The sequence below is a fragment of the Nycticebus coucang genome, chromosome 16, assembly GCF_027406575.1.
Source record: "Nycticebus coucang isolate mNycCou1 chromosome 16, mNycCou1.pri, whole genome shotgun sequence".
Taxonomy (NCBI): Eukaryota; Metazoa; Chordata; class Mammalia; order Primates; family Lorisidae; genus Nycticebus; species Nycticebus coucang.
The window spans coordinates 93,629,534-93,652,899 of NC_069795.1; the positions used below are offsets into that span (position 1 = coordinate 93,629,534).

Consider the following 23,366-nt stretch of genomic DNA (forward strand, 5'->3'; position numbering starts at 1 on the left):
AGAATCACCTAAGCCCTGGAGTTGGAGGTTGCTGTGAGCTGTGACGCCACCGTACTCTACAAAGTGAGACTCTGTCTCTAAAAAAAATAAATAAATAAAATAAAATAAATAATAAATAAATAAAATAAATGGCAAAGCGAAGTGCTAACAGGTAGGAAAAAACCCGTTCTGAGTAAGGCTGCACAACATTTGCCCTCGCCCTCTCATACCCCTTTCACTGAGAGAAATTTACAAATACTCAACGCCCCAGGAACAAAGTGCATGGAACAGAGAAACGCAACCCCGGCCCATCTGCCCGCCCTTCCGCCCGCCCACTGCTGGAGCGACTCCCCCCACCCGCCTCCGGGTTTGGTTTTACGACATTTTCCGGCCTGGTTTGCGGCTTCTACTGTCGTGATTCGTAGGGAACCTGTGCCCGGGAGGCTTGTGCGTACTGCCTGCGGCTGCGTTGCTCCTCGGGAAAGGCGCGCAGTTTGTGGCCGCGGCCTTTTGGCTGGGATGATCCGCGCTCCCGGTGGAGGCGGGGGGAGCTGAGCTGGAGCCATGGTGAGTGCGGCTTCATTCTCCCGGGCGACCTCCGGCCTAGGCCCCGACCTCATCTTCTGGCCTCGGCGGGTTGCGGCTGAGGTTGTGTCCCCTAGGGCAACTTCGGGAGGGAGGTCTTTGGGGCGTCCAGCTCCCCAGGACACAAAACTGTTGGCTCACTTTTCTTGGGTGTTTGTCTTCATGCGTTGTCTCCAGCCTCTGATCCGCTGTCCCAGGCTTTGGGCGCTAAAGCGTTCCTTCCCTGGAAGTCAACTTAAGGGTCTGTTATGAATTCGGCCATTCCTATAAACGCATCTGATATAACTGCCCTTCCTCCCCGTACTTGTTCCACTTTGTTCTATGCTTCCTTTCCGGGTGGTTCTTGCAAAAATAGATCTCTCCACTTTCTGAACATCTTTGGAGCTCCTAATTGGAGACAATAAGACGGGATAGTGCTGAAAGCAGGCCTTTAATAAGCTAGTCTCCTAGTTTAGCCCACCCTTTTCATTGAAAATGTTTAAACAAATTTTACAGCAGTCAGTGACAGTTGTTCCTTCTCTGGTAGAAACCTTAATTCCATTGCTCTTGATTGAACTTTATGTGACTTCATTTGCCCAGAGCTAAGAAAAGTTTTCAAAGGGAGGTTATCTTTTTCACTATTGTGAAAGAGGGCAAGTCGAGTTGGCCTCTTCTGAAGTGAAAAGCCCCATGCCTTTACAATGCATTCAGTATTAGTTGCAGTAGGTTTGAAGGATTATTGAGCAGAATATTTTCACCTTAACGCTTGTTTCTCCTCTTGAAATGCAACTAGTAATGAGTAAGGGATGGGATAATGATCAAAAGGAATGGTGGAAGTTACAGAAATAAATGTTTACTCTTCTCTTTCCAGGCCAGTACAGTGGTAGCAGTTGGACTAACCATTGCTGCTGCAGGATTTGCAGGTTTGTTTATGTTTTAGGGGTGGAAATGAAGTGAGGAGATTGGGGATTTATCTATTTCTTCTGTTGCTTTTGGTTTTAGGTCGTTATGTTTTGCAAGCTATGAAGCATATGGAGCCTCAAGTAAAACAAGTTTTTCAGAGTCTGCCAAAATCTGTAAGACTTCCTGAACATTTTTTTCTAATTCTTTGCTACCTATGTTTGAAACATAGGGCTACACTTGAATAAGGGTAAATTTCAAATTTCAAACGAAGTTCTAAGTGAGTTTAGCACTTTGAGCCCCTTCTCTTGCTTCCACAAGGGGAATGTAGAAGTTTTGAAATTTCTACTGGCACTACCATAAAAAAATCAAATGTTATACATGACAGAATTGGGGGTGGGGTCATTGTTTAGTACACTATTATGAAAGCTATTATTACTTTATTGTTCACATATTATCGACTTTAGCATCATCTGTCCATATTCTTGCTTTCCTTCATCTGCCCTGCATCATAAGCACTCAGATACAGGGTTTTAAAGTGATCTGTTCTTACTTTGTGACCCTGGCACTATCTAACACAGGCGTCCTCGAACTTTTTAAACAGGGGACCAATTCACTGTCCCTCAGACCGTTGGAGGGCCAGACTATAGTTTGAAAAAAAAAAAAAAAATATGAACAAATTCCTATGCACACTGCAAATATCTTATTTTGAAGTAAAAAACAAAACGGGAACAAATACAATTCACACTGCTTCATGTGGCCCGTAGGCCGCAGTTTGAGGACGCCTGATCTAACATGATACTTAGATAGCACTGTAGTTGATCAGGCTGTAGATGCAGGTGTGTCTAAGCTTTTTTCTTTTCTGCCACACGTTGGAAGAATTGTCTTGGGCCACACATTAAATACGTAAATGCTAATGAAAGGTGACTAGCAAAAGAAAAAAGTCCATGCATACTGTTTGTTTGTTTTTTTCACGCATTTTTTTTTTTTTTTTTTTTTTTTTTTGCAGTTTCTGGTGGGGCTGCGTTTGAGCCTGCCATCTCTGGCATATGGGACCAGCACCCTACTCCTTTGAGCCACAGGCGCCGCCCCCCCCTTTTTTTTATTTTTATTTATTTTTATTTTTTGCAGTTTTTTTTTTTTTTGGCCAAGGCTGAGTTTGAACCCGCCACCTCTGGCACATGGGGCTGGCACCCTACTCCTTTGAGCCACAGGTGCCGCCCCTTTCATGCATACTTTTTAAACTATCTGACACTACAGATAAGCAAAGCAGTCCTCAATTCTGTGTGTGACCTACAGGCCACAGGTTGGACACTCCTGCTAGGGTATAACTAGATGTTTTGATCAGATCTTCTATGGCATAGTTAAGAATGAATTTGGCGGGAGGGTAATTGGTGGGACCACACCTATAGTGCATCTTACAAGGGTACATGTGAAATTTACTAAATGTAGAATATAAATGTCTTAACACAATAACTAAGAAAATGCCAGGAAGGCTATGTTAACCAGTTTGCTGAAAATATTTCAAATTGTATATAAAACCAGCACATTGTACCCAATGATTGCATTAATGTACACAGCTATGATTTAATAAAAAAAAAATGAATTTGGCTGTGACAACCTGCTGAATATTAATGTTATGATTAAATGTAACAGAATAATGATAGCCTTCATTAGTTATGATATATGATATATCAAGGTCAGAGGCCCTGATAGTATGATTTTTTTTCTATACCTGTCTTAAAGGCTTATTTCAAATACTTTGAACCATTTGTCTCAAAAGACCTTCAAGTCCTCTTCGTGAGTAACTTCTTGTTCTAAAGCATAGTTATATTATGAGGTCAAATTTTTATCTAGAATATGGCTAATTTGGAATGACCTTTCCTTCCTTACAGGAAGAACTGGCTTTCAGAAACTATTTTGTTTCCAACCTAGTTTATATTAGCTGGAAAAACAGGATCTGTTTCATGATCATTTAATTTGTTGCTTCTTAGGTATGATTCAGCTAGAGCTAAAATACTGTGGAAATTGTACTTAAAGTTCTCTGAAATGTTTTAGTTTTTCTACAGATTGATTCTATAAACATTTATAGACTTAGCAACTTTCACTTTATTCTGTTAACCTTTCCTTAAAAAAAATGTATTTCTTCTTTCAGGCCTTTAGTGGTGGCTATTACAGAGGTGGGTTTGAACCCAAAATGACAAAACGGGAAGCAGCATTAATACTAGGTGTAAGGTAAAATAATTTCCAATATTAATATTTTTTTACAACTCCAGAGCTATGAGGAAATGTAAGAAAGACTTTCCCTATTGCTCGATGCCAGTAGCTCAGTGATTAGGGTGCTAGCCACATACACCAGGGCTGGCAGGTTCTAACCCTGTCTGGGCCTGCTAAACAACAATGACAACAACCACCACCACAAAATAGCCGAGCGTTGTGGCAGGCGCCTGTAGTCCCAGCTACTTGGGAGCTGAGGCAAGAGAATCACTTAAGCCCATGAGTTTGAGGTTGCTGTGAGCTGTGATGCGATGGCAGTCTAGCAAGGGCAACATTGTGAAACTGTCTAAAAAAAAAAAAAAAAAAAGACTTTTCCCTCCTTAACAATTAGAAGGGAGTTAAAGGTCCCAAGAAGATTGGCATTATCAATTCTAGTCATTGGCGCCTTCAGGTCCTTCCTTAAAAATAGTTTTTTTTAGAGACAGAGTCTCAGTGTGTCGCCCTCAGTAGAGTGCTGTGGTGTCATAGCAACCTCAAACTCATGGACATAGGCTGTTCTCTTGCCTCAGACTCCCAAGTAGCTGGGACTAAGGTGCCCACCACAACGCCCAGCTGTTTTTTGCTTGTAGTTGTCATCATTTGGGGCTGGGATGATCCCACCAGCTCTGGTGTATGTGGCTGGCGCCTTAGCCGCTTGAGCCATAGCTGCCAAGCGTCTCCTTCATTTTCAAATACTTAAACAAGCTTTTCCTTTTCAGTAAAGGATTGTAATGAATATTATCAAATTCACCTACGTTTTTGAGAATGCCTTAAGTTTTTTTCTTTATTTTTTTGCCTTTAAATTGACCTTTCTGTACAATTTCTTGATGTGACCCAAAAGTAGAATGAAGTAAATGATACCTTTTCCTTTTTTAATTAGCCCTACTGCCAATAAAGGGAAAATAAGAGATGCTCATCGACGAATTATGCTCTTAAATCACCCAGACAAAGGTAAGTAGTCATTAAACTGATTACATATGTAGTTTGTATGACTGTTATTGGAATAATTTTATATCTTGTTCTGACTATTATAAGGGAAATGGCTAAACCTTTGTGTGAGCACTGTCATTCATGCTGGATCCAATTTTTTTGACATCTTCAAAGAAATTGAGTGGAGACTTTGTTTTGAGACCTATAATTGGGATAAAATGTAAATTCTAGTGACGAATACTGCTAATTTTACTGTTTTATCTACATTCATAATTAAAGAAAATGTTAAAATTTAGTTAATAAAACTGAAATGTAATTTCCCTCCATCCAGTTTAGATACTCCAAAATGGAAATTACCTAGTCAAAATCTGAGATTTAGGCTCTGCACCTGTGGCTCAAGCTGTTAAGGCGCCGGCCACATACACCTGAGCTGGTGGATTCGAATCCAGCCGGGCCTGCCAAACAATGACGGCTGCAACCAAAAAATAGCTGGGCATCGGGCGCCTGTAGTCCCAGCTACTTGGGAGGCGGAGACAGGAGAATCGCTTTGAGCCCAGGAGTTGGAGGTTGCTATGAGCTGTGATGCCACTGCACTCTACCCAGGGCAACAGCTTGAGGCTCTATCTCAAAAAAAAAAAAAAATCTGAAATTCATTCATTTCTGATATACTTCTAAGCAACAAGCCACAGAATCTATGTTCCAGTGCTCAAATCCTTTACTTAGAGAGAGGAGGCCTTAATAGCCGGGCGTTGTGGCGGGCGCCTGTAGTCCCAGCTGCTCGGGAGGCTGAGGCAAGAGAATCACTTAAGCCCAGGAGTTGGAGGTTGCTGTGAGCTGTGTGATGCCATGGTACTCTACCGAGGGCCATAAAGTGAGACTCTGTCTCTACAAAAAAAAAAAAGAGAGGAGGCCTTTCAGAGAGTTTTGACAGTTTAAACAAGGTTAAAAATGTTGCAGTTTTGTTTTTTTTTTTCTGCCAGGGGGCCCGTTTGAACCCGCCACCTCCAGCATATGGGGCTGGCGCCCTGAACCCACCACCTCCAGCATATGGGGCTGGCGCCCTACTCTTAGAACCGTAGGCGCTACCCCAAACAAGGTTAAAATTGTTTGGTATTTGGGCGGCACCTGTGGCTCAGTGCCAAACTGCAACAAAAAAATAGCCGGGTGTTGTAGTGGGCGCCTATAGTCCCACCTACTCAGGAGGCTGAGGCAAGAGAATCACCTGAGCCCTGGAGGTGGAGATTGCTATGAGCTGTGTGACACCACAGCACTCTACTGAGGGCGATAAAGTGAGACTCTGTCTCTACAAAAAAAAAATGTTCGGTATTTGACCTCACAGCATCTTTTACAAAATTTAGCTTGTATTATGTGGAGGGCTTCTGATTCAGTAGGTTTACATTCATTAGGTGGACACTACAAATTTACATTTATATCAAGTTTCCTATTGATGCTTCTTGCTGGGCATAGGGCATACTCTTGAGAATCACTGCTCCAGCCTATAACCTGTAGACACTGTGAAGGGCATTTGATAATAGGAAAACAGAAAACTGCTAAGGACAGAAACAAAGATTTAAAGCAAATTGGGGTCTTTTCAACAGACTTAAGAAGCCTTTTGAGAATATTATGGTTTAAAAATAACATGGTACAATAAAGCAATGTTCATTCATGATTTATAATCATGAATAGGCTAACTTACACTATTGCAAAAACACATATTTGTTATGGTTTTTTTTTTTTTGAGACAGGGCCTCAAGCTGTTGCCCTGGGTAGAATGCCCTGACATCACAGCTACCTCCAGCTTCTGGGCTCAAGTGATTTTCCTGCCTCTGCCTCCCAAGTAGCTGGGACTACAGGCGCCTGCCACAACACTCGGCTATTTTTTGGTTGCAGCCGTCGTTGTTCGGTGGGCCTGGGTAGATTCAAACCCACCAGCTCAGGTGTATGTGGCTGGTGCTTTAGCCACTTGAGCCTGTATGATTCTTTTTAAAACATTTTTTAAGTGTCCTGAAAAGTGTCATTTTTATGGAAATCTTTTTCATGGAAATTACTTCATTTCCCAAAGATCAAATATACTACCATATATTTGGTGATCTAGTTGCAGTGTCATAGTTTTCCTAAAAAAAAGGTCTGCTAATTACCTTAGATAAGCATTGGGATCCTTATGAGTGGGTTTTTACTGAGCAGAAATTGAGAATCCATATAATTACTACTTCTTTCTTTCTTTCTATAGGAGGATCTCCTTATATAGCAGCCAAAATCAATGAAGCTAAAGATTTACTAGAAGGTCAAGCTAAAAAATGAAGTAAACTTATAATGAATTTTAAGTTCATATTAGTTATGTTATGTGAGTGCCAACTTTTTATAATAAAATGCCTCAGAGGTTCAGTTTTGAAAATGACTTGGCATACACTAAAGCCTTGGTATAATTTCGTTTAAATTTGAGGATTTTAAGTCAGACTATAGATTAGAATATTTGATGGACAAATGCAGACTGTTGAATAGAAATATTATTCATTACTTATTGCAAGTAAGTTGCTTTGTGTACTGTTCAAGACAAAGTGAAGTAGACAGTCCTTGCTCTCAGCCTCCAGTCTGGTGGGAGACTGGTAAACTGGTAGTTAAGCTGTTCAAGCTGGCCCAGCTACAGGGAACCTTATATTTAAAAGTGAATTTAGCCATGATTTTGATTTAAGTAAGCAACCTGTGTGTGTGTGTGTATATATATATATATATAATGTCACTGATAGAATTGTTTCATACATTAAAAATTCTTTTAACATGGCTCTGTGCCTATAGCTCAGTGTCTAGGGTGCCAGCCACATACACTGGAGCTAGTGGGTTCAAACCCAGCTCTGGCCTGCCAAACAATGACAACTACAACCAAAAAATAGCTGGGCGTTGTGGCGGGTGCCTGTAGTTCCAGCTACCCAGGAGGCTGAGGCAAGAGAATCACTGGAGTCCAAGAGTGTGAGGTTGCCGTGAGCTATGTGATGCCACAGCACTCTACCGAGGGCTACAAATAAATAAATTTAACAGTATGATAACGATTTGAGAGTACAAATCCTATTATTAAGTATTTACATTGTATTTAGCCCCTTAAAGGTACTATTTGCAAATTATTCCTCCAACTGGTTATTTTTTTGACACAATAGAAGTTTTGTAATTATTAAAATCAAACTTAAACAGTTGGCAAAACTGAAAACTCTTAGTGCCCTCAATATCAACTTATCAACTTGGATTATTAAGAATTTATATACTAGGCAGCGCCTGTGGCTCAAAGGAGTAGGGCGCTGGCCCCATATACTAGAGGTGGTGGGTTCAAACCCAGCCCCAGCAAAAAAAAAAAAAAAGAATTTATATACTAATACATTTAAATGATACTTGAGGGCAAATGACTGTCTAACAAAGTATGTGTCTTAACTAGAGCCTCTGTATACACATCTGAGGTAAGCTAGCTAATCAGTATTCCCCACCAAGGGTATCATGTGTAACTCTGAGTTGATAAATTATACTAACTACCATCCAGATTTAAAGGTCTTGATTATTAACCGAGAATACAAAGACCTGATGTGTAAAAATAATGGGGATAGTCATATGTATTGGCATTTTAAAGTAAGGGTGTAGCTGTTCTTTTTATACCTAGTACCCTTGTTTAAAATGTGATGAAGTCGGTTATGATTTAGTGAAGCCCTTAACTTCTAAGGCTCTTGTGTATTTCCAGGGGCAAGTGGGCATGAAGGTATAATTGGTTCTTGTTCATTGTACTTTTTTGTCCTATAAAGTTGCTGTGAACACTCAATTAGCAAACACTGAACTATTGTTCCTAGGGGAAATATAGGTTCCTATAAGCCTGTGGTCACACCTTTCTCAGCTGATGAATATATAACTTTTACATGTTTCTGTTTAAAAACATGTAATATGTATTATCATTAACACAACCCACAGCCAACACCATTATAACTTAACCTTGATGCATAACACCCACCTCTGCTTGAAGAACACTACTAGATGACAGTTCACTCCTTTTGGGAACCATCTTAACAGCAAAATTTTCAACAAAATGTGTAAAGATGATAGATCATAAAAAAGGATACTTGTTTTTGAGAGCTGAAACAAGGAAGAGCATTGTTTTTGCACATGGAGTGTTTGAAATTTTTGCCATTCTGTGCATATTCACCAATGACCAGAAATATCACATCAAGTGTTGATTTTGGAGTTACAAATAAATTGTATTAAGTAGGCAAATTCACTAGTATAGAAGATCAACTGTATTTTGGTTTACCAATCTTTTATTTCAGTCCTTTGGACTAATCAAAAAATGGTTCTGTGAACAAGAGCCTCACTTAAAACTAAAAAGCTAATTTTTTAAAGTGTGATGGTATGACCATAGGCAGTGAAGCATTCACTCCAAAATACTGTTGAGTGTCTAATAGCACAAACTTTTTTAAGACAGATGCTGAGATAAAGGAAACCACTTTAAAATAATATGCACTGCTTTGCTCCTCAGTATTTTTCTTACCCATCAGTCTTCCTGCAGGATTACCTTTTTCAAGTAGAAGAAAAAGGGAAAACTGAACATTTAAATGTCATCCAGGTGAGGGTTCTAGATCATAGTGGGTAATTAATACAATAGTTAATCACTCAAGACAACAGAAGGTTGTCATCTCTTAGGGCTCCTGCTTCCTTGTCTGTAGGATAAATGGCTACCCTGAAACTAAGGATTCCTCCACATTTTATGGCTAGGGAAACAAAAAGCCACAGAGAATGGTTTCTAAGGTTATAGCTAGTGAAACTACAATTAAGGCCTGGGTGTCTTCTCAATTCACTGTTTATAGTTATCAAAAAGTGTTCTGGGAGGAATGCCTATTTGTAACTTTACTATTAGTTCTGGCATACTAGAGATTTCTGTGTCCTTTAGCCTAGTGGTCCCCAAACTTTTTGGCACCAGGAACCAGTTTCGTGGAAGACCATTTTTCCTTGGGGGAGGGGATGAAGGGGAAAATCTGACAGGAGTTGGAGCTCAGGTGGCGGTGATCCAAGCAATGGGGAGCTGATTAAGTGCATACGCAGCTTCTGCAGCTTCGCCATCACCCACTCTCCCTGCTAAGTGGCCTAGTTCTTGATAGGCCAGGGACCAGTAATGGTGTAGGTCTGTGGCTTGGGGGACCATAGCCTTAGCCGCCTTCCCTTCCTTTAAATCCGAAGCTACCCGCTCACTGCCTGTAGCTCAGCGACTAGAGCAGCCACATACATCAGGGCTGGCGGGGTTTGAGCCCGGCACAGGGCAGCTGAACAACAACTGCAACAAGAAAACAGCCAGACTTTGTGGCAGGCACCTATAGTCCCAGCTACTTGGGAGGCTGAGACAAGAGAATCACTACTGCATTCTACTGAGGACGACATAGTGAGACTCTCAAAAAAACAAAAGTCCGAAGCTACTGTATATAAAAAGTCTGTGTTGGTAATGAAAGGATATAATTGAGTGGTCTTGGTAGTTAACTATGTTCTTCCACCTTTAGTTTTAAGCCAATTCTTTGCCGTATAGTATTTTCCAGCCAGATGTAGTTGCTTATGCCTGTAATCCTAGTACTCTGGGAAGTTGAGGCAATTGTATTGTCTGAACTCAAGAATACAAGACTACAGAAGAGACCCCTGTCTACTACAAATAGAGCTGGGCATTGTGGCAGGTGTCTGTAGTCACAGCTACTTGGGGGACAAAGGCCAGAGATGGCTCTAGCCTACAAGTTTGAGGTTGCTGTATATGCCAGAGCACTCTAACCCAGAGAGACAGACTGTCTCCAAAAACAAAAAGGGTGTTTTCCAAATGATGAGAGAACATACACAAGCATTTAAATGAATAGTTACTCAGATCACAATTCTAGAAATATTTGAGATCCCTTGTTTGAAAATGGGTGGTATGTAAGTCCATACCTACGTATTCTGCTGATTCTAGAAGTTTGGTTGCATGGTTTTCTCTGCCACCCTCAATTTGCTCTTAATTACGAGAAACAAAAGAAGGGTAGAAGGCAGCTAGAAGCAAAATCACAAATTGGAGAACACTGTTAACTAGCTTAACATAAGGTAAAGTACTAAACTATGCCACACTGTAAACTATGTATGTCCCACCTTAAAACTCTCCACTTGAAATATTTAAAATGAAATCCACTCAAGCACAACATTTAAAGAGTTAGTAGCATTTTAGGCTAGAATGCTGAGAACTGCTTCAATTATGAGAATGTGTAGGGCATCTTTTCTGGTTGACAATGATGTATAATGTTTGGCAATTGAGAAACCTGTTGCATTTTGAGTGCAGGTGATCCTCCGGACATACTAACTGATGAAAATTTAGAACTTGATTCAACACTTCAGAGAACAGCATAAGCTAAGAAACTGTAAATATGAGGTAAACAAAATGTAAGAACTATTATTTAGAACGAATGCTATACTCAGTTTTTATTGTTAAAGAATCCTGGACTGAGACTAACCTTGAGTATCAGAAAACTTAAATGACCTAAGTTCTGCTTTTTGTTGTTGGCTGTTGTGTAGAGTGCTGTGGATCTGCTTAGAGGAAACTGTTGCCTTAGCAACAGGATATAGAAGAACTTCTATCCTGTTACCTATTATACCTGACCCAATAATAGGTAACAGGATAGAGTAACCGTCCAATGTTGATATAATCTGGAACATGGTAACACTTGCTACCTTTGTGCTGTTTTGACTATTGAAATTTAAAATGTGACGTATTCATTTTTCTTTACAACTTGAAAACAGCAAATTAGATGAAAAGGAAAACTCAAAGAGGTTGAAGTGTAAGTTCCAGGCAACTATTAACACATTGCTGACCAGTTAACATGGAGTTTGAGTAAAACTGTCAGTCAACGATGTGTTAAAAGTTAAGAGGCACTAAGTGATTCTGTATTATAAGCGATTCTGTATTATAAGCAACTGGGAGATGAGGAAGGAAGAATAAAATAGGCTGAATTTGGGACAACTGGGGACTGAGAGAAATGAATCAGGGAACAGGTGCTATGTTAAGTATAAACTGGTTTATCTGGAAAAACTACTGGAAAATATCTTTAATGAAAATGACCTTTAAACTAGAAAATGTGTGTAGCAGATACATTTCACCATTAATCCATTACAAGGATACAAAATATTTTACCCAGAAAAGGAAAATACCGATCACCAAAATACAAAGAAATTCAAGGATCTACTTAATGGGGCTACTGAGACTGAGGAAGTCAATGAAAGAATTATTCTTTGTTTTACCTTTAGATTGCATTCAGAATAGTTCCAAATGGCTTGGATGGATACATAACACAGAACAAATGCCCATTTCGTTCAGCATAAATTCTTGGGCATCTGCTTAAGTGTTACCCAGGTCTGACCCATGACTAGACTGAAACTGTATTAATCTTGGAAGGGCCTTCAGGAGAGTTCCAACTAGTCCAGCCCTCTCTGGTTGGTAAGAATGAAGACTACAGAGAAAAACTTAAAACTAAAACAGTGGCTCCCAATTCTGTACATTTACATAAAGCATCTTTAATAAACAAATTGCTTATACAGCTAAATTATAGTTTTTCCAGGAGAATTTTTAGGTACCTCAGTACTACAAAGAGTAGTATACAAGATAAAGATAAATCTGAATCTAAAGTGATCTACTGATAGACTTTTGAAAAATATATTTTCTTATAGATTATATATGCCCTCATCATCCAGTAATTAGGGGTTTTCTGGATGATTGAATCTGTCTTCAATTTCTAATTCTTAAAAATTTGTAGTTAGTTTGAATCATAGGAAATTCCCAAGTTGACCCTTTTTGACCCACAGACATGCATTTCCTGTCATTCAATCTATTGGACTTATCTCAACCAGCAGTAGAGTGCAATTCACGTTAACACCCACTTGCCAAAAGTCTAAGCAGATTAAAATTATTGCTTTATTATAAAAGTTCTGCAAATAAAACCCAAATATTAATGCAAGTTAATCCTGGGTTGTGAGCAACTATAATTCATTTAGGCACTGTTCACACTAATAAAGGACTGAAATTTTTAATCAGGAGCTCAGCAAATTCACTATCATCAGATATCCTTATAAAAAAGTACAAGGGATCCAGCCCTTATATTATAGCAAAAATAGGAAGATTGAGGTTTTTTTTTGCAGTGTTTGGCTGGGGCTGGGCTTGAACCCACCACCTCCAGCATATGGGGCTGGCGCCTTACTCATTTGAGCCACAGGCGCCGTCCAAGATTGAGGTCTTTTTAAGAACTTTTTTTCCTGTTGGAATTTTGCCAAACCCATACATTTAGTTCCAATTTCAAGTTCCTTGACACTTTCTGGAAGAAAATCTATGTGTAAAAAATTTTCCATTACTTCTTTCACAGCTACTTGACACAGGACTTAGGCAGTATAGCCAGTTTTATAATTATCTGTCGTTAATATAAGCTCCCTGTAGACACTAGTTGGTTAGAACCTTTAAAGTCTCAATCTGTTCGCAGAGGACATAAATACTATCATTTACCCAATCCAAGTACATTTAGTCAACATTGCTAATATTATACCTGTGACTTAGTGCAAAGTTAAGGGAAGCCAGCCACAAAAGAACATGCTAACATGAATGGGGATCTAGAACACAAGCATTAAAACACCAGCTGCTTTTTTGACTCCCACCACAGCTTATCATCTCTCTCATCTGTCCTTTTGTTTACTTACCACCTACAAGTTTTAAAACAATACATTTATTTAAGCAGCCTCCCTCCATCTGTTCTAAGCAATGTCTCAGGTAAGTTTGCATAAACTCGCTAATTTGATGTACTGCTCTTAATTCCACATTAAAATACATGATTATTTTAAATTAAGATTTCTGTCAATCTATCCCTACAGTACTTTTACTAATGTTATCTGACCTGTTACCAGAGTAGATACCATTTCACAGTAGTTTTAGGCCCTTTTAAGGCTTAAAGATGCCTAAACCAAGAATCCTAGGCCTCCCAAGGTCTCAGAAAAGGCAGATCATTTTTTGCTCCCACATAATCTCAGCTGCTACTTCATGGTTCAATTCAGGTTCCATGTACTATTTCACATACATATGTTAAAGCAGTTATCTGAGCCATACAAGGCTTTATAGAGTACATTTTTTCTGCCTTAGTCTTTGTTTAGTGTATACTAGCAGTTCTCCCTTAGTATGGTTCATCCAAAAAAAGACAACAGCAGAAGAGATGGACTCCTTTCAAAATAAGTTTGGGAGGCTCCCTGAATTATAACTGTAGTTACCTCTGGAGAGTGGGCTTTTCATTTATATTCCTGAATATGAGTATGTCCTGTTTTAAAAAAAAAAAAAAAGGCCTGCTTATCACAACTCTAGGCATATTTTTTAAAGGACAAAACATAGGTTTGGTCATTTGAAATGAACCCGTTATTTCTTGTAAGTTACTAAGTAACTGCTACTCCAATGAACTGCTTCAGCCACACTCACTCTTTAAATTGGTTTTGCTCCTTTCCCATTGAATCAAACTTTATGGAAAAAGAATTTTAGTGAATCTGTTCTACATGGGAGAAAACAAAAAATCACTTTACCTCAACACATTTGCCAATTTAGGGATTAATCAAAATTCTTCTGATACCTTATAGTTAAGTTGTAATACAATCATACAGAAGAACTATTTGACTTATTTCTGGAACTTTGATGGATTTTTTAAAAATCTGAGTAAATTGGGTGGCGCCTGTGGCTCAGTCAGTAAGGTGCCGGCCCCATATACCAAGGGTACAAGGTTCAAACCTGGCCCTGGCCGAACTGCAACAACAAAAATAGCCGGGCATTGTGGTGGGGACCTATAGTCCCAGCTACTCGGGAGGCTGAGGCAAGAGAATGGCTTAAGCCCAGGAGTTGGAGGTTGCTGTGAACTATGTAATGCCACGGCACTCTACCCAGGGCCATAAAGTGGGACTCTGTCTCTACCAAAAAAAAAAAAAAATCTGAGTAAATTTTTAAAAATCAGGATAGGAAACCATTTGATATCTTTACATAAAGTGCAAAATCACACTATTCACAACATACTTCAAAATTCTCAGTTATCAGAAACAATTTAGAAGGTTTCTGGAAAAACCACATAATACCAGAACATTTGAACTTCAATTAGAAGAAATTTGAAGGCTAGGGTTATATACACACTGACCTAGCAAACTTTGCATTTTTAACTATACCCTGAATTAAGCATTAGGTCATGTAAATTAAAATCACAACATTTTTATGCAGGTATAAACTGACACAAGTGGTGGTGCTCGTAGCTCAGTGGTTAGGGTACCAGCCACATACACCAAGGCTGGTGGGTTCAAACCTGGCCTGGGACAGCTAAACAACTGCAAACAAAAAATCGCTGGGCGTTGTGGCAGACGCCTGTGGTGTGGCGGACACACTTGTGAGGCTGAGAAAAGAGAATCACACAAGCCCAAGAGTTTGAGGTTGCTGTGAGCTTAGATGCCACAACACTCTACCAAGAGCAACAAGTCTGTCTCAAAAAACAAAAGAAAACACGAAGTATGTACATAAAAACACGGCAGATGCCAGGTTACAAATATGTTAGTCTTCCTCAGTGTAAAGTTTATATATTATAAAGCAAACCCTTTCCTAGGTCCACATTTATTTGACCTCACAATTAGCTATATAAATTAATGCATTGTTGTTACTCTAATAAAACATTCGGGGTTTTATCTCTGCAAACTTAAATTTGATAGTGATTTTCAATCATTGCTATAAGAATCTTCAAAATTAGTTGCTTGATACTCTAGAGGCAAATTTATTGGCCTATCACTTAAATATTGCTCATCATACTTTAATAACTAAAACCAAGGTAAAAATTCGCTTCTGCCCCCACTGTCTTCCAAAAAGTTACCTTTCATTAGAATTTTGTAATGAAAGATTTTTTTTTTGTCCTCCCTGGTGGCAAATGCATTTATCAATTCCCAAAGCCATCTATTCTAACAATCTCAATTTTAAGTGTTAAGATTTCAAAGGATTCATTACAAAATGATTACATAGCCAACTGACATTTTAATGCTATTTATGGGAAAATATAGATGCTTTTTAAAAAGCAATCAAAGCATACTATTCTAGGCCTATAAATACCTCCAACTATTCCAACAATTGATGTATAAAGTAGAAAGTTAAAAATCACCAAATGGAAGATCAAAGTTTATTTACTACCTGCATACAAAAAAACATATTGCACATCAAACAACCAAAAATCAAAAAAAAAAAAAAAAAAAGAAAGAAAGAAAAGAAAAAAGGGAGAGGAAGGGAAAGAAAGAAAAGAAAAAGATACTCTACCAAAGACTAACATGGAGTTTATACAGAACAAACCTTCTGGAAATTGATCTTTTCAGTAGTTCAGGTTATGTCTTGAATGGACATGACTAATTCAGCTTAGTGTTTTAAACTAAAGCTATGTTTGATTTTTAAATACTGTACACTTTAATAAATAAACCAAACAAAGCCTCAAGGTAGAACAGTCACTGCCAAATATCACCCAGTGTCCCTGCAGATGAGAGTTTAACAAATGTATTCCAGTGGTCTGCAGATATTCCTCTACATACAGCATTTAAAAAACACATTAAAACAGACCAGTTTCCAGACTAAACTAATGAAGAAATTACAATTCAGTGCAAAATATTTTAGACTGCATTTCATTCTAGTTTTCCTCAGGTGAAGAAGTGGTTGCATATTAAAAATGTAACAAAAGCAGCTAATGCTTTCATAAAGAATATTATTACCATAGGGATCCCATCCCACCCACCTCCCCCCATCTCTGCCATATTTTGAAAACAAAATAACATTTCCTATAGCCAGCAACTTTTTTTAATGTTACATATACTATTCTCAAGGCACATCTGATGATATATTTTATAACACAGTAGGTGTCAAAGTATGTTTAACATATGATTTCTTCAGGATCCCTCCCCTTTCTGAATTCCAAATGGAGGAACTGAAAGTGCGATGTAAAGACTGGCGATCCATATTCTATCTTTGGCAAGCTTGTACAAGCGCTATTGTAAATGTAATGTAAAAGAACTGTAAACTAGGAACTTCTTCAGTTTATGAAACACCATTCAGGACTGCTGCTTCTTCAGTGTTTTCTTCTTTTAACGTATTAATCTTTTCTTCTCCTGGAGTACGCTGTAGCTTAGCAATTTCATCGCCAGAAGCACTAGTTGGGCCGTTTATTGCCTTTTCTGAAGGACCGTGCTCTTCAATCACATCTTTTGCCTGCCAAAGGGAGACAACTTTTTCAACTTCTTTATAAATGAAATCTATAGCTGAGGAGAAAAACAGCTATATAAACATTAGCTAATAAAAAAGCTACAATGGATCAAAGTTTTAAAACTTTCTTAAAATTCCAAACAAATACCAATGTATTCTGCTTTCTGGGTCTTTTCTTATCCTACTACTTAGCAGTGCACAAATCACAAGAAGCATCTGTACTGTTTAATGAAACCTGTACCCAATTTTAAACCAGTGAAAAGCTCACCATGTAAATGATATAAACAGTTAATACCTTAAGTAAAACAAACAATCACCTATTTTACTCACCTTTTTGTGAAACTGAGTTTATATATCAAATTCTTCAAAGCATTTAAAAGAACTGAAATTTAAAGAGGTACACAACCTACTCCCCAAAATTAAACAAGTCTCTATGCCCAACATCTATGGGAGGAATGAATTTTACAAATGCTGCTGAAAGTTCTAACTGAAAAGTATTTCGGGCTCAAGCATGCATATCTTTAGTTACTCGGGGCAAAGTACAAAATCAAGAGTTTCTTCTTTAAAATATTTGTCTACATGTGGAAACAAGTGATCATACAGTAAGAAGTAAAAAATAAATAAATATATATATAAAGCTAAACCATATTTAAAAAAAAAAACCTACAGGTTAAATTCTCCTTACCATTTCTTTCTTGTTTTTAGCCAAAGTTTCCCTTGGGAGGTTTCTTTGTCTGCTCTGAGACTCAGCTCTAGAAATATAATCTGCAACTGTGACTGTTAAAGATGAGAAAAAAATTACAGGTGTTGAAAAATATTTCTAAAGTTTATATATGGATTAAGAGTAATTTAACTATTAAACTAGTGGTGGGTCACCCAATTTCAAAATTTTCTAAAGCTGGGTACCACCTCCAACCAAAAACAAAGCTTGAAAAATCTGCCTGTGATTTTATTACTGACAATAGAAAATTTCATGTTTGAGATTGAGGAAATACAGGCTAAAGTCCTCTTTCCCAAGAATCCAGTTTTGGGCTTCTAGTTGAGTCTAGGTTGTAGGGTAAATTTGGTGTACAAACCCACAACCAATCAGAAAACATAGATGCAGTGTTCTAAGCCCAAACAGGGATTACAGGTATCAGTGGGTAGGAAATGGGATATATTTGAGTGCAAACCATGGTGTGATTTATTTGAAAATTTTGAAATTTACTCAAATGTTAGTTTTGCTTAAAAAAAAATTCCTGGTATGGTATATTTTATGGCTTTTTAACATTTCACACTAAAAACCATTCAGAAAGATCAAAATAAGAAACTAAAGATGACAGATCACCACTTTAAAATGTGGACACTGATCATAGTGGGAAAGGGGCTAGAGTAAATACAGTTGACACTCCAGCCCCCACCTCTGCCAGTCTTGCTAAGGATTGATTAAAAATTTGTGTTTGCAAAGAAGTGGTAGTAGTAGATTAGGGGAAAACTAAGCCAAGTTAACACTCTACTGCCAACCCAAGTGTAATATAAATGATCTCTGTTCTACAGGTATTGTGGGGTGGCCACATTTTATAACTCAATCCTTTCTCTTCAAGAACCTGAAGTATAGAATTCACTAATTTAAAGGAATACCCTCTTTCGTCCCAATTATTATTTACCATGAACTGGTTAACAAAATCCCTAATATATATAAAATATGGTATATTTTTAAATTACAGGAGCAAATTATGTGAAGAATGAAAACTCAAGTAAATTTTAAATTTATTTGAAGTCACTAGGTATGAGGAGAATGGGCCAATCAGGTTCAAACTGTATAAAATAACAATCACTTTTATATATAATAAAAAGCTGGATAGTGTTTAGAATTCATTCTTAATTATGAATGAACATACTAACACTTTCATAAGATCAAAGAGTCAAATCAATATTTTCAAATCATAAGAACTCATTGTTTCAAGTCTAAAATCGCCTCTTTCCTTCCAATTTATACGAAACTCAGTGTGCTCATTTTAAAGTTTTCAAAACTGTCATTTCTAAAAGTTTGTTACTAGGGTGGCGCCTACAGCTCAGTGAGTAGGGTGCTAGCCATGTACACCGGGGCTGGCGGGTTCGAACCTGGCCAGGGCCTGCTAAAACATGACATTGCAACAACAACAAAATAGCCGGGGGTTGTGTCAGGCGCCTATAGTCCCAGCTACTTGGGAGGCTGAAGCAAGAGAATCACTTAAGCCCAAGATTTTGAAGTTGCTGTGAGCTATGACAGCACAGCACTCTACCCAGGGCAACACAGTGAGACTTTGTCTCCAAAAAAAGTTCATTAGTAATGAACTTTCAAATAGAATAACAGTTTCCAATATTGGAAAGGGGCAGATTATGAATCCACTTTAATATATTATGTCTAAATCTGTAGTGGCAAAACCCTTACAAAAATGAGTCTACCCACAAATTAGGAACCAGCATAATGAATGCCTTCTAGTTTCCTAGTTCAGTCCTCAGTGGCAGCTGGGGCCCTGCTGCTAAACTTAAATACATGTTGAAACAGTTCTTAAAACCCTTCATTCTTATGCACATAGATCATACTTTGATAGTTATCAATTAAGAGGCACTCAGCAGCCGCCAAGGCAATGCAGAGGAGTGTGCCCCTGGAGCTGGGTGGGGAAGAGGGGCCAGGAGTGCCCACCAGCTTTTCCCTACTGTCCTGGCCCTCTCCTCCTGGAGGTGCTACTGAAGTCCTATTGTCCCCAGGGACTTCTGGCTTGCAGAGACAGACAGCAAGGACATTTAATAAACAATGTCAGCATCAACAGGGGAAGGCCACCCTTGTCTAAATGGTCAACATCACGAGGCACACGGCTGGAATCCTCCCTCTCCAAATGAAAGGAACCAAAAGAAACCTCAAAGAAAACCTATTTATAGCCAGTTTTAAAGGTTCAATACCAATTAGTAAAATACTGAGGAAAAAAAACAGGCCGCTTGAGTAGCACAATTTGTACTCTGGAATTTCCTCTAAAGGGTCCAAGTTAATAAACTGGACATTGGTATATTCTTGTATTCAAAGTGTAGCAAAGAACATGCACTGCTTAATTTACACCAAGAGCAACAAAAAATATTGAGCAAATGACAGCAAATAATATTAATTTTAGATGGAGACTCCTTGCCTAGAATTGCTGCCAGGAGCAAGAAGAAACAATTTTATGTTTGTTTTACACACCCTATCTTCCTATCTTTGGGGGAGAAGGAGCAAGCGAGGAAAGGCAAGGAGTTTAAGAGAGGAAAAGCAGTAATCCCAAAGAACAAAGTTAAAATAGGAATAGATCAAGTATGGAATACAAATCATTGCCAAATTACTGAAAACTCCTGATTATTCGTATTTTGATTAATACTACATAGAAACTACTGCCTCTTCTACAACAAACCCCACTATATCATTTTTTCAATGTCTAGCCACCATACATCTAGTTAAATTATAATTTATTCTACTAAAGCCCATATTGATAGCCTGAAATTTCTTATTTATAAAGCCAGAAAGGGTATTCACTGCTGTGCCATCTTTAAAAAATGAAATATGACCCCTCTGTCTAAAATATATTTCTGATACTATAAGGGGAAGAAAGAAAAGAAAGGAAAACACATCTTCTTGGACACTATTTTCTGACAATATTTAATTCCTTTCAAAAATCCCAACTATCTTGTACTTTTAAGAATGGGAACTAATTCCCTCAGCTAGTAAACCACTAAACTTAAAATATTAAAGATGCTAGAATTTACACTATTTGGGGAAAACACATGAAGGATTGGTTTTGGAAAGAATGCAAAAATTGATTAGTTTGAAAGGGGTTTATTTCTAGTGCACACAGTTTCTTCAATGTGAATATACATGTCTCTGTACATAGGAAATGAAATTAAGTTCAAAATAATATAGACACAGCAAACAAGTTTCTTTGAAGTTACTAAAAATTATGACTACATAAAACAACATTCTAAAACTAAGTAAGTACTATTAATTTGAGTAGTTAGTAGGTGTAAAGGAAAAGGCATCACACTACAATAAACAAAGAAAAACAACATGCATTCCTCTTATTAGGAAAAAGACTTTCAAGTATTTTAATCTTTTGTACTTTTTTATAAACTGTGGGTATTACAACTCCCACAAAAATTAGGTGCTGAATTCAGATATAATAAAGCAGGCACCATGCAAAAGCTGCCCATTTTTGCCAATCAACTTCAATCACCATCTACAACATAGTCCCTGGGATGGCAGGCCCCATCTTAAGTGTGAACAATATGCCAGGTGAAGAAAATAACGAACTTCTCAACAGTATTTCCATGTAAAAAATTGAGACAAAACATTAGTTCAATTAGACAGGTTACTAAACATTTAAGTTGTGAAGAATGCATTTTCTTAAAAGTAGTAGTCATATTAGTTGAATAAACAGTTTATGCAATGCAAATTTGGAATGTCTATGCACACATGTGTACATGTAAATATAATATATTCAGAAAGCAGACACATGACATTTTTTCATGCTTGTGACCTGATGTTGTCAACAGGTTCACTCAAGTTACCTGGCTGTCTATCTTCAGCCTGACCCCTGAAACGACGCCTGCGGCTACGATTGCGTCGCTGGGGTTTTTTTTCACTATCATCTGTAATTGCAAAGTTTACCATGAACTATTCTGACAAAAAAAAAACTAAAAAAAAAAAAGAAAAGAAAAACTTCTTTCCTTCAAAGATTTAAAGAAAGAAAAAGCACCAAAGATAAAACATTCATTACTGACAAGAAACAGACTTTTGTACTTTTAAAGCTTTTAACAATGGAAGTATGATCTAGAAATTATGAGGGATTTAACTCATAATAAAAGAAAATCTCAGACTTAATGTAAATTACATCATTCAGAATAAAGTTTTCCTTTCCAATATAGTTTGGTTTATACCAAAGTTAATGACATTTTAGCCCTTTGAAAATTAATACCTACTTTTGATATATACTCCTTCATTAGTGCCAGTTATAATTTTAAAGAGGCAAGCTGACAGGCAGATTTTCATTTGGGCACAATAAAAGCATTAAGTACCTTGCAGTTTGGGTATTTGTACTGATTTAATGTATCAAAGGGCACTTTATATTATACACTCCCAGTTTCATGTACTTTTGATGATAAGAAGTCTGAGAACTAGACATTTAAGACAGACCAAAAAGCTAGCTCGTTGAAGTAAATACTAAGAAAAAGTCAATCTGTGAATTGCATACTATTTGGGGGGGGGCTTCATACATTAACAATATTATACAATTACATATGTTTTCCCTAAACGCTTACATACCTAGCCCATTTTCATTAACTGAAGCAGTATCAGATTCAGTCATTCCATCCATCAGAACAGCATCTTCATCAGTCCTTCGTCTACGAGACCGCCTACGACGGTTAGTACTGTGATGAGATTCGCTGGCATCAGTGTCTGCAGTCTGATCTGATTCTGTATTATCAAGTAAGCTGTATGGATTGCTGTCTGGATCTTTGAGCACTATATTCATGTCAGAGGCAAGAAATACTCGTTTAAGAGGGCTGAAATTATAAATGTTTTGATCTATTTTGAACTATATCAATGATAAACTTCATCCCCCAATAAAAATGCTTTGTCTTCAAATAAATGTTTTCTGTATCATTATTTTACCTGGAAAATAATAAAGATGATTAAATATGAAAAACTTTAAATGGTGATGAAAATTCAAAGCAGATGATGAAAGAAGATCTCAGCTTCCCAACACTTCATTTGACTTGTTTTGAAAATATGTATTAGGAAACAGTGTATATTAAATGACAATTTTGACATCTACATTTCAAGTTAATCTTGCCCCAAGGCTAGAAAAATGAAAGAGAAATAAATATTCAGCTAATATAAATAATTCTGGTGGTGCCTTTAGCTCAAGTGGCTAAGGTGACAGCCACATACACCAGAGCTGGCAGGTTCAAATCCAGCCCAGGCCTGCCAAACAATGACAATTACAAGCAAAAAATAGCTGGGCGTTGTGGCAGGTGCCTGTAGTCCCAGCTACTCAGGAGGCAGAGGCAAGAGAATTGCTTAAGCCCAGGAGTTTGAGGTTGTTATGAGCTGTGACGCCATGGCATTCTACCCAGGGCCATAGCTTGAGGCTCTATCTAAATAAAATAAATAAATCTGAAAAAGGACTTTGGTCCCCTTTACTGAGTTCAAGGTGACTGCTGCATTTGTGGTGATAGCATGGACTATTTCCAAATAATACCTACTCTCCATGACATAATAGAAATCTGTAACTATGAACTGAATAAAGTAATCAAAACAAGTTCAAAGCAGCAATTTAATGAAATTCTAACTGGTTATGAAAAGGAAAATGCTAAAACAAATGTTAACTAGTAGTACTCCATCTCTAGTAACAAAGCCTAAAGGTAGGGTGAAGGTGGACAAAGAAAAACTTGTAAGATAGAATTCGTAAGAAAAATACCCATCTTACCTATG

At 37.8% G+C, this 23,366-nt stretch overlaps 2 protein-coding genes across 9 annotated transcripts in view; one reads left to right on the forward strand and one right to left on the reverse strand.

Moving 5' to 3' along the window:
* The first annotated feature begins 402 nt into the window (after positions 1-402).
* On the forward strand, positions 403-16,167 carry DNAJC19 (DnaJ heat shock protein family (Hsp40) member C19). Of its 2 annotated transcripts, XM_053564193.1 has the most exons (6): positions 403-546; positions 1,415-1,466; positions 1,546-1,619; positions 3,599-3,678; positions 4,580-4,650; positions 6,860-16,167. In XM_053564193.1, the coding sequence occupies exons 1-6, from the start codon at positions 544-546 to the stop codon at positions 6,928-6,930; spliced, it is 351 nt and encodes a 116-aa protein (XP_053420168.1). In that variant the 5' UTR covers positions 403-543; the 3' UTR covers positions 6,931-16,167. The 2 variants fall into 2 exon arrangements, with proteins under 2 accessions (XP_053420168.1, XP_053420167.1); XM_053564192.1 differs by having other exon boundaries at positions 403-1,466.
* A 300-nt stretch (positions 16,168-16,467) lies between these two features.
* The window catches only part of FXR1 (FMR1 autosomal homolog 1), an 89,135-nt gene continuing 82,236 nt past the window's right edge, over positions 16,468-23,366 (reverse strand). For 2 of the 7 annotated variants that reach the window (XM_053564187.1, XM_053564185.1), the window contains 4 exons: positions 22,194-22,394; positions 21,440-21,520; positions 17,571-17,662; positions 16,468-16,891 (listed from right to left, as the gene is read on the reverse strand). In XM_053564187.1, coding sequence (XP_053420162.1) covers positions 16,721-16,891; positions 17,571-17,662; positions 21,440-21,520; positions 22,194-22,394 — 545 coding nt within the window. In that variant the 3' untranslated portion in view covers positions 16,468-16,720. The remainder of the gene's footprint in view (positions 16,892-17,570; positions 17,663-21,439; positions 21,521-22,193; positions 22,395-23,366) is intronic. The other 5 variants (XM_053564188.1, XM_053564186.1, XM_053564191.1 and 2 more) reach the window with 3 other exon arrangements.

Coding starts and splice junctions, on each gene's coding strand:
- DNAJC19 (XM_053564192.1), top strand. CDS start 1,358: ATGATCAAAAGGAATGGTGGAAGTTACAGAAATAAATGTTTACTCTTC. Junction 1,620..3,598: donor TTCAGAGTCTGCCAAAATCT/GTAAGACTTCCT, acceptor TTCTTCTTTCAG/GCCTTTAGTGGTGGCTATTA. Junction 3,679..4,579: donor GCATTAATACTAGGTGTAAG/GTAAAATAATTT, acceptor TTTTTTAATTAG/CCCTACTGCCAATAAAGGGA.